The 15,805-nt window shown below is 44.0% G+C and overlaps 3 protein-coding genes across 10 annotated transcripts in view; all 3 read right to left on the minus strand.

Moving 5' to 3' along the window:
- Positions 1 to 29: 29 nt before the first annotated feature.
- LOC135250241 (transforming growth factor beta activator LRRC32-like) lies at positions 30 to 3,854 on the minus strand. 3 transcript variants are annotated; one of them, XM_064326332.1, is made up of 2 exons: positions 3,665 to 3,854; positions 30 to 2,557 (listed from the first exon to the last, which is right to left on the minus strand). In XM_064326332.1, exons 1-2 carry the CDS (start codon positions 3,788 to 3,790, stop codon positions 581 to 583), a joined length of 2,103 nt encoding a protein of 700 aa, XP_064182402.1. In that variant the 5' UTR covers positions 3,791 to 3,854; the 3' UTR covers positions 30 to 580. The 3 variants fall into 3 exon arrangements, with proteins under 3 accessions (XP_064182402.1, XP_064182404.1, XP_064182403.1); XM_064326334.1 differs by having other exon boundaries at positions 30 to 2,501; positions 3,665 to 3,805; XM_064326333.1 differs by lacking the exon at positions 3,665 to 3,854 and adding an exon at positions 3,103 to 3,646.
- Positions 3,855 to 6,389: 2,535 nt separating this feature from the next.
- Positions 6,390 to 9,763, minus strand: LOC135250244 (tumor necrosis factor ligand superfamily member 13B-like). 2 transcript variants are annotated; one of them, XM_064326341.1, is made up of 6 exons: positions 9,402 to 9,751; positions 9,151 to 9,262; positions 8,751 to 8,807; positions 8,272 to 8,384; positions 7,966 to 8,116; positions 6,390 to 7,782 (listed from the first exon to the last, which is right to left on the minus strand). In XM_064326341.1, the coding sequence occupies exons 1-6, from the start codon at positions 9,633 to 9,635 to the stop codon at positions 7,667 to 7,669; spliced, it is 783 nt and encodes a 260-aa protein (XP_064182411.1). In that variant the 5' UTR covers positions 9,636 to 9,751; the 3' UTR covers positions 6,390 to 7,666. The 2 variants fall into 2 exon arrangements, with proteins under 2 accessions (XP_064182411.1, XP_064182412.1); XM_064326342.1 differs by lacking the exon at positions 8,751 to 8,807 and having other exon boundaries at positions 9,402 to 9,763.
- Positions 9,764 to 10,221: 458 nt separating this feature from the next.
- LOC135250242 (ectodysplasin-A-like) overlaps positions 10,222 to 15,805 on the minus strand; it is a 47,931-nt gene continuing 42,347 nt past the window's right edge. For 2 of the 5 annotated variants that reach the window (XM_064326336.1, XM_064326340.1), the window contains exons 3-8: positions 15,561 to 15,593; positions 15,221 to 15,406; positions 14,953 to 14,987; positions 14,254 to 14,305; positions 13,609 to 13,739; positions 10,222 to 13,279 (exon numbers count right to left, since the gene is read on the minus strand). In XM_064326336.1, coding sequence (XP_064182406.1) covers positions 13,019 to 13,279; positions 13,609 to 13,739; positions 14,254 to 14,305; positions 14,953 to 14,987; positions 15,221 to 15,406; positions 15,561 to 15,593 — 698 coding nt within the window. In that variant the 3' untranslated portion in view covers positions 10,222 to 13,018. The remainder of the gene's footprint in view (positions 13,280 to 13,608; positions 13,740 to 14,253; positions 14,306 to 14,952; positions 14,988 to 15,220; positions 15,407 to 15,560; positions 15,594 to 15,805) is intronic. The other 3 variants (XM_064326339.1, XM_064326338.1, XM_064326337.1) reach the window with 3 other exon arrangements.

A 15,805-nucleotide genomic window follows, 5' to 3' on the forward strand; every position in this document is an offset into this window, starting at 1 on the left:
TCATATTTTTTACGTTTAAAAATTTAAAAAAAAAATCTTTAAAAAAAAACATTGTTTCTTTATAATGTTATGCGTGTGTTGTGTTTTTTTTCCCCTGGTAGGAATGTGTGACGAATAGGCCTATACTGGGAAACAGCCAAACAGACATGTCCCCTCAGTAAATTTGGGGAGTAATAAAGGGAAAGGCTTTTCCCGTATGGACTGCCCGTTGAAATCACTGATGTGCCATGATTAAAATAGGTACATGACCGACATTATCCTGCAATACTAACTCCTTTTGAACAGGGCTAAAGACAGAGCACCTATTGGGTGTTGGCAGTGTCGGATTATAAATTGTGTTGTTGGCCATCACAAAACGTATAAGCCAAGACTAAAGACTCACGATAATATTAAAAATGTTTGATTTTGTCATAATGGACAAGACGAGGAAAAGACCATCACAAAGTAGAATCAGGCATGCCAAATTAGGGTTGAAACATTAGGTTGAACATCTCCAGGAACAGGGTTGGGAAGCCCCGCCCTAGACATTGAAAACAATGTAACTGAAGTCTAGCTCAGCAGCAGCAAATTGCTCATATTTTTACGTCGAAGCTTCCACGTACTTGAGTTCACTGTCAGACATGTTGATTTTAGCCACTGGGGCAGCTGGCTGCTCATTGTTACGGTACTGGATTGAAGCAACTTTGTTGCTTTTCATATTGAGAGAAGAGCATTTTTTGCAAGGGGCCCCTTTAACCAGGAGTAAGATGATGATGAGGGACAGAAACCCGGCAATGAGAAGGGTAACTATCGGAATAACAAGTTTTGGCTTGGGGCGGCACAGTTTGGAATGGTCACTTAGCGAACGAACAGACATGGCCCCGTTGCGGCTGTAGAAGCAGGTGGCTTCATCCAGGTCGCGGATGCGAACCCTAGCCCCGCGCAGGAGCTCCAGCCACCCAGCGGAGCAGCAGTTGAAGGCGTTGCCGGAGACTAAGACAGCATCCAGATGTGAAGCCAGTCCGGTAAGGAGACGCCCGTCCAGAAAGGTGAAGGCATTGTGCCTCAGATCTAACTCCCGCAGTGGGGAACAGCTCACAAGGTCCGGCAGAACCTCCAGCCTGTTCCAGGCCAGGTCCAGTCTCCTCAGTTTCACCAAACACCGCAGACTGAGGTCTGAGCCCTGCATCTCATTCCCAGAGAAGCTGAGCATCTCCAGGGTCCCCTGAAGGCCCTCTAGGGCTCCTCCCACCATCGTCATGGCCTGGTTTCCAGACAGATCCAGCGACACCAGAGGAGTGTGCTGGAATGTGTGTGGGAACAGAGTCTTGATACCATTCTCTCCGAGGTTGAGGTGTCTCAGAGTTTTGATCGTGCTGAATGAGACACAGGGGGCACCATTGACGTTCTTCAGTTGCAAAGGCTCAGACTCGTTGCCAGCGCATGGGTTCACCAGATTGCTCCGGAGGTTTAGCGTTTCTATCTCTGGCAGGGCCTCAGCCAGTCCGAGGGACTGAATCTGATTGGACTGAAGGTCCAGGGAGCGCAATGAGGGGAGGCGTTCTGATTGCTGGGTGCCCCAATGGCTGCTGTTTTTTGGGACGACATTGTGGCCAAAATCACGCAGGCAGTTGCTGCTCATGTTCAAGGCCTCCAGGGAAGGCAAGTGGCTTAATGTTTCAGAAGGGAAAGACGCTAACTGATTGTTGCTCAGGTCCAAGTGAGCCAGCAGCTCCAGGCTCTGATTAGAATATAACTCATAGCTGCCTACTGTACTGTAATGTATTTCCTCATACAGAGAGCTTGCTTCTGTAACGGACCTTTCTGGCATTAAGATGCCCAGCCTGTTGTTCTGCAAATGGAGATATCTCAAATTATTTATTTTGGGGAGTATGGGAAAATAGAGAAGGTTGTTGTAGCTCAGGTCAAGTGTTTCCAGTTGGTATGACTCATTACTACGGTGGGTGATGAAAAACTCCATGGAGTTCCTGCTGAGGTTCAGGAACTTGAGCCCATGAAGCCTGAAATCACATATGCAGGCCAGGTTGTTGCCGGCCAGGTTCAGCCAGACCAACCTCTTGAGGGGCTCGAACGTGCCCTCCTCAATGTCCAGGATGAGGTTGTTTTCCATGTCGAGGCTACTGAGGTAGTGGCTCCTGGAGAACAGTGAGGACGTGAGCTTGGTGAGGGCATTACCCGCGAAATTCAAGTGGTTCAATGAGTAGATTCTGTCCAAGTAAAGCTCTGCAGCACTTTGGCTCAGAGCGTTGGAGGACATGTCCAGGCTGCGGAGCCCAAGCAGGGCCCAGAATGCTCTGGAGTTGGAGGCCGCGTTCTCGTTCAGAGCGTTGCCTGCGAGGTTCAGTGCACGCAGCCTGAACATCTTCTGGAACGCCCCCTCATGCAGGAATCGCAGGCCGTTCCCACTGGCGTCCAGCTCCTGGAGAGCCCTCAGCTCCAGCACACCCATGTCTCTGATCCGGTTGTAGGACACGTCCAGTCTCCGCAGCCCCGGATCCAACCTGGTGGGAACGGAGGTCAGATTCAGGTTTCTGCAGGACAGCTTCTCAGGACTGACCTGTTGTAAGTACAGAAAATGTTGTTGATGCTTGTTATGAGTTCTGTAGTTACATTCTTTGAAGAATTATTTTCAGCAAAAAAAGAATTAAGTAGTGTATATATATATATAAACACGCATACACACATAGTACATACAGTACATATATCCACGAATGCAGACTGTATGAATTCCAGTAGTAAAACCCAATTTACTTTCACTATATAGTATTTCAATCAGGAAAACATACACTGCGCAATATTTTTCAATAATATATTTCTCAAGAACACCATAGTTATGTTTTGAGATTGGACAAAATTATCACAAATATTCACAAAATATATGAAATATTGTAAAATATTGTAAGAACATACAATAGTAGTTGTACTGAATTTGCATTCATCCCATAACAAATTTCAACAACAGGTACAAGTGGCTTCATTTTTTTCCTCAGGTTTGAAAGAAGGTACACTGCATTCATATTAGAGATTTAAATTAAGATTCAGGAGAGAAGCCTCCAGATAACCCTCATGAAGGTACCCCAAACTAGAGACATCTATACATACCTCATCTGCAACATCGTGGCTAGTATCCAACATCTCTCCTCCCCTCCCCTCCATCTCCCCTTCACTTCTTTTCCCTTTAATGTCTCCTTCACCTCCACATTTTCTCCTCCATCTCTTCTTCACCTTTCCATACCTTTTTCTACCTATTTTCCCCTTCACTGATCTTCCTTTCCATCAATTTTTCATCCTTCCTACCCTTTATCCATCTTTCCGGCATCCCCTTCAGACTACCTTCTTCACCTCTCTATCCCTTTCTCATCTCCCTTTTACCTCTCAATTTGTTTCCCATTTCTCTCACCTCTTCTCCATCGCCTTCCCCTTGTCTCCCATCTGCTCCTTCTTGTTTGTGTTTATAGACCAGTGACCTCTCTACAGAGGGCCAGCTGTGATCCCTTCCTCAAACTGAGAACCCCATCCATCCTGACCTGAGACGTCTGCCCTACACACCGCACGTCCTTACAACAGCACTGCTTTGCCTAGAACTTTTCATTTCACTGGACTGGCCGTATGTGAAAAGGTGGCTAGAAGGTGTAAAAGGTGGAGACAGCGCGTGAAGGCCTACCTTCACACAGCCGGGTGGAGTCGAAGGTGCGCGGGGCTCCTCGGGCGTCGCGCGGAAGGCGCCGGAGTCACCGCGCGAGCGAGACCACAGAGTGAGGAGGACGCAGATGAAGGTGCCGGCGGTCATCCTGTCTCTCTCCTACCGCCAGGCTACATGCCTCGCAGCTCAGTGGCCCGCGTCTCCGTTTATAGCTCTGTTATCATAAGCAAGGGGGGGGGGGAGAAAAAAAAACTCCCAGACCGTGGGAGTGATGGAGAGGAAGTGATGCGTGCTGATTCCATTCACCCTACTAGTGTAGTCAGAAATTCAAGTGCAATTTCTGCTTATTCTAATTTTAACCTAACCTAAAAAAAATTTATGCAGTTTAAATTCTCTCTCATCTGGTCACTAACAGCACTTTTTTTGCGCTGTTCCTTTTTTTTTTTAATCGCCAGTATGCCAATGTTACTTTGGGTTGTGAAGGCAGGGAACATTTTCCCTTCCATGCCGGACAGATCCATTCATCTCCTGTTTGTTCCGGCTGCTCTCCTGTGATAACAGAATGATAACAGAACCCCTCCCTGCCCCCATCCCAGTGTCCAAAATAGAAGGGAAAAACAATTAATGAAAAAGGGTACAGACAAGGCAGACAGCAAGGTAATCCCAGAGTCTCAAATAAATAGACACTCAGAAATAGATGAAATTGATGAAAGCTTGGGAAGCGGGGGGGGCGTGTGCAAATACACACAGACACGCACACACACACACACACACACACACCAAAACACAAATGTGCGCACAAACACACATGCTGACTTAATGCATACAAATGCACATACACAAGTAACACGCACCCGCACGCACAAACCCTCACAACCCTGCACACATTCACAAATAACACACAGTATGTGATATATGCATACACACACACTGTGTGATATACACACAACACAAAAACCTACACATACATGCACACACACACACACACACACACACAACACAAAGATTCACAAATATGTATGAGCACGCACGTGCACACCGACAATTATAATTTGCATTAACGTTCACAAACCCAGGGCATCCCCTGATGTACAATACATAATGTAAATTATGGAAACTACCAAAGAATCATCTCTCATTGAGACAGGCAAGGGGTACCAGAGCAGCTGGCCTAGCCTGTGGTTTTCCCCTGAGAGGAGGGTTCCCCGCGGCATAACTGAAGGCATAACAGAAAAGACAGGCCCTCAACAAGCACTCTGCCAACAGCTGACATCCAGAGACAAGTCACCTTCCTGTTGTGACATGGCAGGGTGCTGGGAGCCAGAGATAGCGTCCGTCAGACTCACTGTGCATGGTGGCGATACCCTCAAAGCCAGGCCGTGTCCAACCATTTAAGTGATTGCATTTGTTTTGCTTTTTCTTTTTTTCTGTTGTTTTCAATCCTGTAAATTCAGCATTGCCTATATAAGGGCTGCCAAACTCCAGGTCCCGGAGGCCTGCAGTGTCTTTGTGGCTTCTCTTCCATCAGCGGCTAATTTAGCCAGTCAGTGACTTACGTTTATCGCTCAAGTGCTGAAACACCCTGAAAACCCACAGACACTGCTGGCAGGGTCTGAAAACCTCGGCCAATATGATTATGAATGTGTAAAGAACTAATCATGGGATTAACTGAAATGAAAGTGCAAGGACTGCGGGGGTAGGAACGATGCTTTGGCACCAATGCTCCTTCTCACAGTGCTCATAATCTAGAAGGTATTAACAGTGTAATAAAAGGCACAGACTGTTTTGGTATATCAAAGATCAGACTTGAGAAAATCTCATTGTTACTTATCACAACTGACTGTTGGAGCCAACAGTGCTCTGAGAGAATGTGCAGGCAACGGATCGAAACTTCTGCAATATGCGTGTAACCCATGACGCTCTGTATGAGACATCAATGCGAAAAATTGGAATCTCTAGATTTGCAACATGCAATATTCTATGCAAATGTCTTGGTGGTTTTGACAAATTTTTCAGAGAAGATGGACATGATTCAGGTGGATGTGTCATGTGATCCTCCTACATCAGATGGCTGGAATTTCTGAGGGCAGGTATAGTGGATTGTGGGAAAAAAAACAGAAGGCCTGTGGTCACATTTAACAGCAAGTTGAGTGAAATGGCAATCAGTAATGATATATTATACATTAAAATAGGTGCTTTTAAAGGACATTGCTTTTCACCGCTCATGACAACCTTTACCATTTTTTTGATAGCTTGTTTCAAGCTACAGAAAATATTAATACATGCCTTATAAAATTGGTTATAATAGTATTAATTCTGTCAAGGTCCGTTTTATTTATATGTCCAGTTTCACAATAACAAAGTGCTTCAAATAGTAGCAGACAAACTCAACTCAACCATCAGTGCGTGGCAACCACCTGGGGATGCATGGCCACCATTTTGTGCCAAACATCAGTTCAGATGTTAGGGAGGGAATTATTGAGGCAAGTTTGGAAACTTTGCCAGGACATTGGGGATCCCCCTACTTCTTGTGGTGTCACGACACCCAATAAATTTGTGTTTTTGTCATTTTACAGACACAAAATGTTTTTTTTTTCTGAATTCAGAGCCATCCCCTGACTCAACAGTAAACATTTTCCAGTCTATAAATAAAGGGCACATTTTTTTCTTTAATGTTTAGGAGACGCTGTCAAAATAGTTTAACGCGACATTAATTGGAACGCTTTCCCAAACAGTCCCGCGGCCCCACTGTAAATATTTGTTTTTATTTCCCACCACAGCTGTCTGGCTGATGGAAGCTTTTTGATTGGATGTTCACACACGCAAAGTTTGCACGACACAAACCACATTTCCTAGGCGCACACAGAACACACTCATTATTTAAATCCCCCTTAGTTACATTGCGGGCATTTGTGGGTCATGTCATTTCTCAAAAAAGTTATTTTGAGGAATCTCCCTGCTGTCCTAGAAATCAAGAATTCAAAACCGTTCTCAAACACAATTTTCATCATGTTACTGCGATACGAGGAGATAGTGGAAAGCATTGTTTATAAATGCGTGCACACACATGGCACCGTCTGCATTTGGAAAAGTCGCCTATCCTTCACCCTGTAAAACCTTCCTCCTGCCGTGCAGTTTCCATTGCCCCCGGAATGACGCCACCAACAGACACACGCAGGTCCTTACTTGACAGAGGAAAGTATATAATCGCTCATTTCTACTGTGCTGGTGAAATGGCAAAGCAACCAAAATCTTAGATCAGATGGAGATTTTCAGCAGAACAAAATATATATTTTGGGTTGTAATAGAAATCAGTAAAATTACTGCAGATTGCAGACATTTATGAAAGAAACATCAATTTTCACCAGTATTCAGAAATAGCATTCCTTCACGTAACTACATTTTGGTTAGTAACATTACGTGTGGAACATTATTCTGCTGGAACGCTTTCAGATTTTACAGGCATCTTTAGACTTTACAAGCAAAATATCCAGCTGCGCACAAAGTGATGTTACCATGGATACATGTGTCAGCTAAGCATGTAAATAGTGTAATACTCTACACAGATGCACTGAGACTATTTTTACAGACCATTATTAAAACAGGGAATAAACTTTTTTTTCTCTCTCTCTCCACAATTCAGAATTACCATCTGTGGCTCCTACTGTGTGACCTGTTCTCCAAGGGGGTTGCAGTTCAAGTGCTCCTCTTGCACCAGTGATAATTCCACAGAACTCCACAGTCCTCGCGGTGCTACTAGAGGGACCTAGCACCATCCAGAGGAGAGGCACATTTCTCACTGATGCTAGCTAGTAGGCTCCTGCCATGGAGTTGGGAGGAAAATGCTATCTGGAGGAAATAGGCTATCAAAAGGGCCAGAGGGGAAAGAGACTGCAGTTATGGTGCCCTGGGAAATGGCGCTGTGAAGGTGTGATGCTCTGGGGATGGGCATGCTACTACGCAGGTGTGATGCTCTCAGACCCACGGCGAGGCGGGGAGGGGCGTGGCTCTGTGCAGGTGTTCTCAGGGGAGATGTATCATTCCAAAAAAGGTTGAGTCTGCTTCCATGGCAACCTGAGCCTGAGGTCGATCCAGAATCACCAGTTCTAGCTCATCCTCTCGCTCCAGCTTCACAATGCCTTTTAAAGGACAGACACGGGTTCAAGTAGAAACTCAAGTGCACATGCATGCACCAAATGCTTTTTTAAATACTTTTATTCGTATTGTGATATTGTTGTCTCTCCTTCAAATATCCATCAAAACACTTTTAGTTTGCCCTAGACTTGGTTCAGAGATCAGAGTTCAGAGGTCAAAGGGCTCACCTGCAGTGTAGCAGGAGTTGGCGCAGTTGTTTTTGGGCATCTCCTGAAGGCAGCGCAACAGGTCCGTAAATCTCTGCTCCGTTCCAGACACGTTGGACTTGCGTCGGCGGATCAAATGGCCCATGACTACCTCAGGGTTGTGGAACAGGACCTGGTGCAGGGTTCAATAGTCTCAAAGGTCATCATTACAGCATGCATGTACTTCCATTTTTAATGTAATGTATCATTGGCATTTACGGAGTTTCACAGTCTTACAATGGCGATAGGATAGCACCGTGTGGTAATGTCAAAAAGTGGTTTCTCTACCTGACTGAACACCATATAATAGCCATCTTGCTGTACAATTATTTTATTGTCTTTCGATGATACGGCTTCCCCATTCTGAATAGAAACAGTCCAAGGAATCACTGTCACATTATCTGTGCACAAAACCAGAAAAGAAAATATTTGAAATCACAGTATATTCAATAACAATAGCAATGCAACTTGATACAAAACCTCTTTTTTGTGTCAGGACTTAAACCTATTGTAAAACATAAAAAAGGTAGGCACCAACTAGAGGTTGAATGAAAGTATTGATTTCAACTGGGGGAGTGGCTGATGAATACTGATTAATGTTCATCTTCACTGGTTGTTATTCAAACGCTGCTCAGCATAGCCTCTCAGTCAAACATGCAAAAACAAGTCTCAGCACCAGCCACTTCTAAAAAGTCACTCAGGGATGAGCATTAGCGCTGGCCTGGCACAATGGGAAGGCCAAGGACCATTGTGGAACAACTGCGTACCTCTGAGGACTAGGTTTTCATTGATTGTGGCAATAAGCTGCAGAAATGACCGCTGTGCTGTGAACAGAAGATGGAGACGTTAAAGGTGGATATGTTAAATATTCCTACTTGACCGTTTAATGGTCCACTCAGCAGAACAGTTTACGATTTCAGTGGGACTCATCGTGGTGTGCCAGGAAGAACGGTGGAAATTTTCTTCTGCCGTCATTAAGAACCTAACAGTGGTTCAATTTACCACCACAACCATTTTACATGCACAGCTAGGATGATAAAGCTTGTGGTCTCATAGTGCGACTCATAGTACAACTGTCACCACCGTGTGTTAGCTGACAGGGGAGGCACAGTTTTGCATGGAGCAATCCAGGCGCATCAGCATAGCGGTTGTGAAACAAGCACTCACCCACATGGCCACCCTGCTCTCGCTTCATTCTCAAGAAGGAAGTCTTAAGTGGATCTTGCCGACCTCTCTCGGTTTTTGTATGACGTAAAGCAGAGGAACTTGACCTTAATTTCTAAACGACAACAGTCAACACACAAAATGACCTATGACTATTCACCATCCTCTCTACACAAAATAACATTTAAAAAAAAGATATTTTCACAACATGTTTTAAAAACTGCAACAGAAGCTGCAGTTAGCACCTTACATACCTCCCATGTCTCAGGAATACCCTGTCCACTGTGGAGATCTACTGAAGCAGACTGGCTCAAGTGAAACAAAATTTCCCCTTTGAGTTTCTCCAGATCATTTCTTAAAACACTGACTTCATGAATCAGAATGAGACTGAGGGATAACGCCACCACAGTCACAAACATCGAGACATTGTACTGAGTAATGGCTGCACTCCTGGAGAGGACATTCTTCACCGAAATCCACCAAGGCATGATTAATCAAACTAGTTTTAGGCACATAGACGCATCACATGTCTGACTCTCTCGTTACTGCGTGGGCAGGAAATTAAAGTACGCAATGTTCAATTTTAAAAATAGACACCAAAAGAGGAACTTCAGGTCAACTTGTATACAACTCAATTTGCCATATATATATTTGGTGAAGAATGACCAAAAACAGCCTGCAAAGTTAAGGAAACGACTAATTATGTACAGAATAGACGCTTACTTTCAGGATTACAGTATTTTTTACAAAAATGTACATCACAGGTCAGAATAATTTTGCTTAATTTTGTTTCAAATTACACACAGGAACATGAAAACTGGTGCAAGTTTGATTCACAGAATATGGACAGTGTATAATATTAACAATAAAAAATTATCTTCAGATTTGTTTGGTTATTCATAACCCAGCAAAACCATGATGAACCAGTCGACATCTCCTGGCTATACCCCATACAACATTATGGGCTGCCATTTTCCAAAATAAATTTCCTTCTCAGCCTGTTGAGGTATCAAGTGGTTATTAGTCCTTAACCTAAGCTAAAAAAGACCATTCCAAACCAAACAGAAGACAATATATGACTGAAAAAGACTTTAATTGTATGAATTGAGAAATAAAGTCCATTTACAAAAAAAGTACATTCTATTTATATATACATATGTACAACCACAATACAGTTTACAAATGTACAGCATATTCCACAAAGTAGGATAACAAAGGTTTTTACTACCATGACTTGTCACACAATCCAACTGAACAGAAAGGCTGCCGATAATGGCTTCTAGGGACAATAAACTAGGAAAAACAGAAAAAAGTAAAACTAAAAAAGAAAAAAAAAAAACTATAGCTACTGTGTGGACATTACATATTCCTCTGTCAATTTTGCAACATGCTCTGATGTGAACTTGGGGGATAACTAATTAACCAAAGCCTAGTAGATATATCGGTAATAATCAAATCAGTGGGCCTGTAATTTAGGATAACAGATACTTTTGGATACCATCTGGCAATTTGGAATCAGTTGACACAAGTCGCTATAAAAAGTGACAAACCTTTTGGCTATACCGTAAATAATGTTATAAACATGACATACAATTTGAATACATGTTCTTGAAAAATAAAGTACATGTTCATTCAAGAAAGGCAGCAAAAAAGACATTTCTTCAGTGATGAGACATGTCAAACATTTTATTGAAATTACCACCAGCCAATCAAAGGAATTCAAAGTGTTCAGAGATGGGTTATCCTAAAGTTAAATAAAACCTCTGTCAACGAAAACATAACTGGATCCAATACCACCTGGAGTACTTTGACAGTGGGAAGTTCACTAATCTTAATTTGGCCCAAAAGCATTGAAGTCATTTCCACTGCTGTCTGCAAGAGTCTGTCTGGGCCTTAAACGATGGGTTTAAAACTCAGCTCTGAGACGTTATTCCATTTTGAAACATAACCAAAGGAAAACAAACAGGCCTTTTTCCACAAAAAACACTTCTCATTATGTGCATTGAACTGAGACTCAATAAAACAGGGCCCACGGCCTTTGCTTCAAAATACGAGCATTTGAAACTCCTGCCCCAGCAACTCAAATTTCCAAACCAATGCCCTGCTAAACAGCTGAGATTACACAGCATTCAAAATCAGAAATACTAAATATTGCATATGCAATAACCCTCTGGAAGCTGGGATGAGTCTGGATCCAAAACAAGGACCATTAATCGATAAAATAAAATAAAAAAATTGAAATAAAATTTGCACCAAAGAAGAAATCACTGGAGACCTGTGATGATGTGAAACTATTTGTTTTGTGTTTGCTTTGCTGAGATATTTCTCAATGGCTTCCAGTTGTTCAGTTGTTTTGATTTTGGCAGCTGGCACAAAATGGCTTCCTTTGGGCCGGTACACAGGGACATCATCATGAAATCTGATACAAGCAGTGATGGCGGTCTAACACACCAATTTTCAAACAAAGCCAAGAATTTATTTTTTAAACATTTAATGAGATATGAAATTATAAGCTGGACTGAGCGACACAATACCATTGTATAATATGCAGGCAAAGACTAATCAAAATGAACAAAAATGACAATATTGGTGTTTTGAGATTTTTTATTTAACACAATAAAGTTATTAGACCATTTTTAGCTGGTTTATGCATTCCTCTTAAAGTGAAACCTGTGAAATTGAAACATTTTTCTCTTGCATCTTATCATGAAGAAATGCAATATAATTGCTGTAGTTTAATATTGTCATTTTTGGAAGAAAGAAGTAGTTAGCTACAGATTTAAATGTCAGGCCTGCTTTTTCACAAAAGAAATGCACCTTTACAGACCTGGAGTCATCTCAATAAATAAAGATCATGTGTGCAAGAGAGTCAGATCAAAGTGTGCTCATACACATGCCATCATGTCAATGTAATCCCACAAAATTTGTTGGTCTCACAATTTGCCTTTCCCAGAGGTGTATTCAAAAGTTTCTGGGAAAGGATATTTGTATAAGTTGATAATGCATTAGCATTTTTTTTTCTTTAAAAAAAAAAAAAAAAAAAAAAAATCAACACAATTATTCGTGTTTTTATGAATAATGTCCCTGTTAAAGACCTGAAGGGAATACAAAAAGTTTCTCTCCCTCCACTTGTAGTTGTATGGGCCTGTGTTTATGTTGTCCTTTCCTTGTCGCCGTGGAGACAGTGGAATGAACAGATACTTATCCGCGGGGGCTGCAGGATGCAGTCTGAAGTACAGGTGTATATACAGGTAGGTACATACAGTGCTCATCAAAGCAAATGTCGTCCTTTGTTGTCTAAACCGAGGGGCTGTATACTCAGAAACAAAAGATTCCCCAACATGTGAACGGCAGAGTTTAGCATTGCTTGTTTATATATATGTATATACTGGCAATGGCAAACTCTGGCCAGAGTCGGGATGAGGGTGTGAACTATAGCGAGGGGTGAGTAGAGGGAGAAGCAATGGTGTGGGTGGGGTGAAATGTGAACAGGGGGTGGGGCAATGGAGGGGGTGGGGTGAAAGGTGAACAGGGGGTGGGGCAATGGAGGGGGTGGGGTGAAATGTGAATAGGGGGTGGGGCAAAGTTGTGGGTGGGGTGAAAGGTGAACAGGGGGTGGGGCAATGGAGGGGGTGCAGTGAAATGTGAATAGGGGGTGGGGCAAAGTTGTGGGTGGGGTGAAAGGTGAACAGGGCGTAGGGTAATGGTATTTGTGGGGTGAAAGGTGAACAGGGGGTGGGGCAATGGTCTGGGTGGGGTGAAATGGGAGCAGGGAACAGGGGGCGGGGGCAACGGTGTGGGTGGGACTCAGGATCAAAGAAGGGCGGGGGCGATGGTGAGGGCAGGAGGGGGACGGGACAACCGTTGGGACTCAGGAGTGGCCGGTCGGCGGGAAGTCTCCCAGGCGGATGCTGCCCAGGAAGGTGGTGTGGTTGGTCATGCTGATGGAGGTGTCCTCGTACACCATGCGGATGGAGATGCGCTGGCGGGCGCGGAGCGGGCACACGCCCGCCGTGTAGCAGGTGTTGAACTTGCGCTGGCCCGTCTCGATGCTGCGCGTGCAGCGCAGGAAGGGCGTCTTGTCCACCATCACCTCGTAGCTGGCGATGTCAGTGAAGTTGAGGTAGTAAACCTGGACGCGACAGGAGAGCGGTCGGGGGGCGTTGGAGAGAAATATTATATCTCACTCACACAGTGAAACAAATATTAAATATAAAACTTTTATATAACGAACACGGTATATTCTACAGAATTCTGCCATTTGGTTTTCATGCAAGAGTATGTAAAAATTGACAAGTGGGACAGTTTATTCTATTACGCTAAATAAGGGTGACCTTTCTTTAATAGAGTTCAAAATGAACGTGCATTACTACCAGTCCAGAACTGGTCGGGGCCGGCTGGACCAGGGAGGCGGGGCATGCGGCGGGGACGAGGCGGAGTTAGGCCCAAGACCGTACTCACTTCTACCTGACTATAGATGAAGTAGGTGCCGTCCACCAGCACCTCCAGCTCCCCCGAGCGCGAGTGCATCTTGAACACCTTGTGGTGCACGGAGATCATCCTCCAGTTCCTCAGAACGCCTTCTGAAAGATCTCAGCGAGGGAAAGAGAGAGAGTGCTCACTCAGCATCCGCCAGCGACTCCACAGGCCGGGAGCACAACCAGGCCCCAAAACCTGTCCTGGGACTCTCATGCCAAGCTGTGAGTTACAGCTGCGGACAGCTCATGCATCCTCGGTTGAAAACATTTTATTCAGGTCTGAGTGAAAAGCCAACTAGCATTGGTGCATGCGGGCGATTCGAAAATTGAGTAAGAATAAAAAGCCGGCAAACACACTGGCCCCTCCAGGAATGGGGTTGTAGTCCTCAGCTGTAACAAAAAAAAACTGACTGGCCTTATCATTGACCTGCTTCAATCCAACTGCAATGTGATTTGCTCTTGACTCAATACTATCACCTTAATACTATCAAGTACTACACTCTTTTATTTCTTGACTGGAGCACTTACAAATGACTCGGCTTTCTTTGTTCGTGACAGTCACGCTAATTGATGGCTTTTTGCACATTCAGGCATGGCAGCATGGCAGCGTGTATAATTTGAGGCCTACCTTCCTTGACTTGTATGGTTGTTTCCTGGCCCTGCAAATGAGCCACAGCAGGCTGGAGAACAAGGAGAAGAGAATGGGAAAACTTGTAAAGAAAGTCTTACATTTAATATGATTACTGTTCCAACTGTCTATGGAAAGGAATCTGCACCTCAAGTCAGTTCTGAGGTTATACTCACGGTGCACTCAACAGGCAGAGATAATGTATCTAGTTCTAGAGCTGAATATTTACTGAAGATGTTCAGGTAAAGTGCCATTCTGTATTAAAGCAATTTTCTGTAGGTATCTGTCTTCAACTTTGACTTGCAAATAAATTCATAAAACAAATAAAACAATAAAGTATTTATTTCTTCTTCGTAAATGCCGTTTGATGAGTTCACGAATTCACTGCTGACCCCCCACCCCCCAAAAAAAAATAAAAATTTTGAAATGCAAGTCAAAGTTAAGGACAAATGTTCATTCAGTCAAAGCCATGGTCTCAATGCTTGGATTTGAAACTGCAACTTCCTGTTGGACGCACCACTTCCCCCTGACCACAAAAAACACAATAGGAGCGCACCTATAGAGATTAAAATCTGAAATGGATGCAAAAACCCCACTTGGTTAACCTGGAAACCTTTTCAGTTTCAGAATTACAAAGAGGTGATCGAGAAATGAGAATTAGTTTGAAACGTTTTGTTTATTCAGACGATTGCAACTTACCTGCATTTCTCTCAGTCTGACTTTATCAAGGCCCCCTGAAGAAAAGAGAGCATATGTTAGTGGTAGTAGTAGAAGTGTAGTAGCCTAGGGCAACTGCAGCCACTAGTTTCATTTGTTCATCAAAAAGCTAAACACACATGGGTACCTTCACCACACAGTACCTGGGTATACTCAGGCTTTGTGGTTGGTATGGTTGTAAGAGTTTTGTAAGAGTAGGTTGTCCATGCTTTTCTTTAAGGCCACAGGTCTATGCAAAAAGAAGGCGTACCTGCTGGTCCCTGGGGTCCGGGTGGCCCTTGTGGCCCTGGTGGCCCCGGGGGACCAGGTGGCCCCGTCGGGCCCATGGCGTTGCTGCCTGGAATGCCAGGAATACCAGGAATCCCGGGGGGGCCCTGTGGCCCCGGAGGACCAGGAGGACCTGGGGGGCCAGGCGCACCAGGTGGACCTTTTTTAGCTGAACACCAGTGGAAGAAAGAACCCATTTAGGAACAGTATGATTTTGAGTATGATTTGTTAAAAAAAGCACATCACATGCATGAGGACTGAATGGTAGCACGATGACAGGCCTACAGCAAAAACACAAAATATTAAACGCTTGCTTACTATACCTTTCTTCTTCTCTTTCCTTTTTCCATTTGACTCTGTGGAGGGGACAAAAATAGCAGAAATAATGAATGAGACCAGACGCTAGAAATCAACACATCAAGCTAACACAAGCAATGAGAGCTCATAATAGGCTTCCCCGGTCGGGACACGCGGTGCTGTCAACACCGCCACGGACGGCCACCTCCCCCTTTCCATTTCATTTCACTCACTCGCCTCGTGCTGAATTATAACCCGACACATCGAGCGC

Source organism: Anguilla rostrata, chromosome 3, assembly GCF_018555375.3.
Source record: "Anguilla rostrata isolate EN2019 chromosome 3, ASM1855537v3, whole genome shotgun sequence".
Taxonomy (NCBI): domain Eukaryota; kingdom Metazoa; phylum Chordata; class Actinopteri; order Anguilliformes; family Anguillidae; genus Anguilla; species Anguilla rostrata.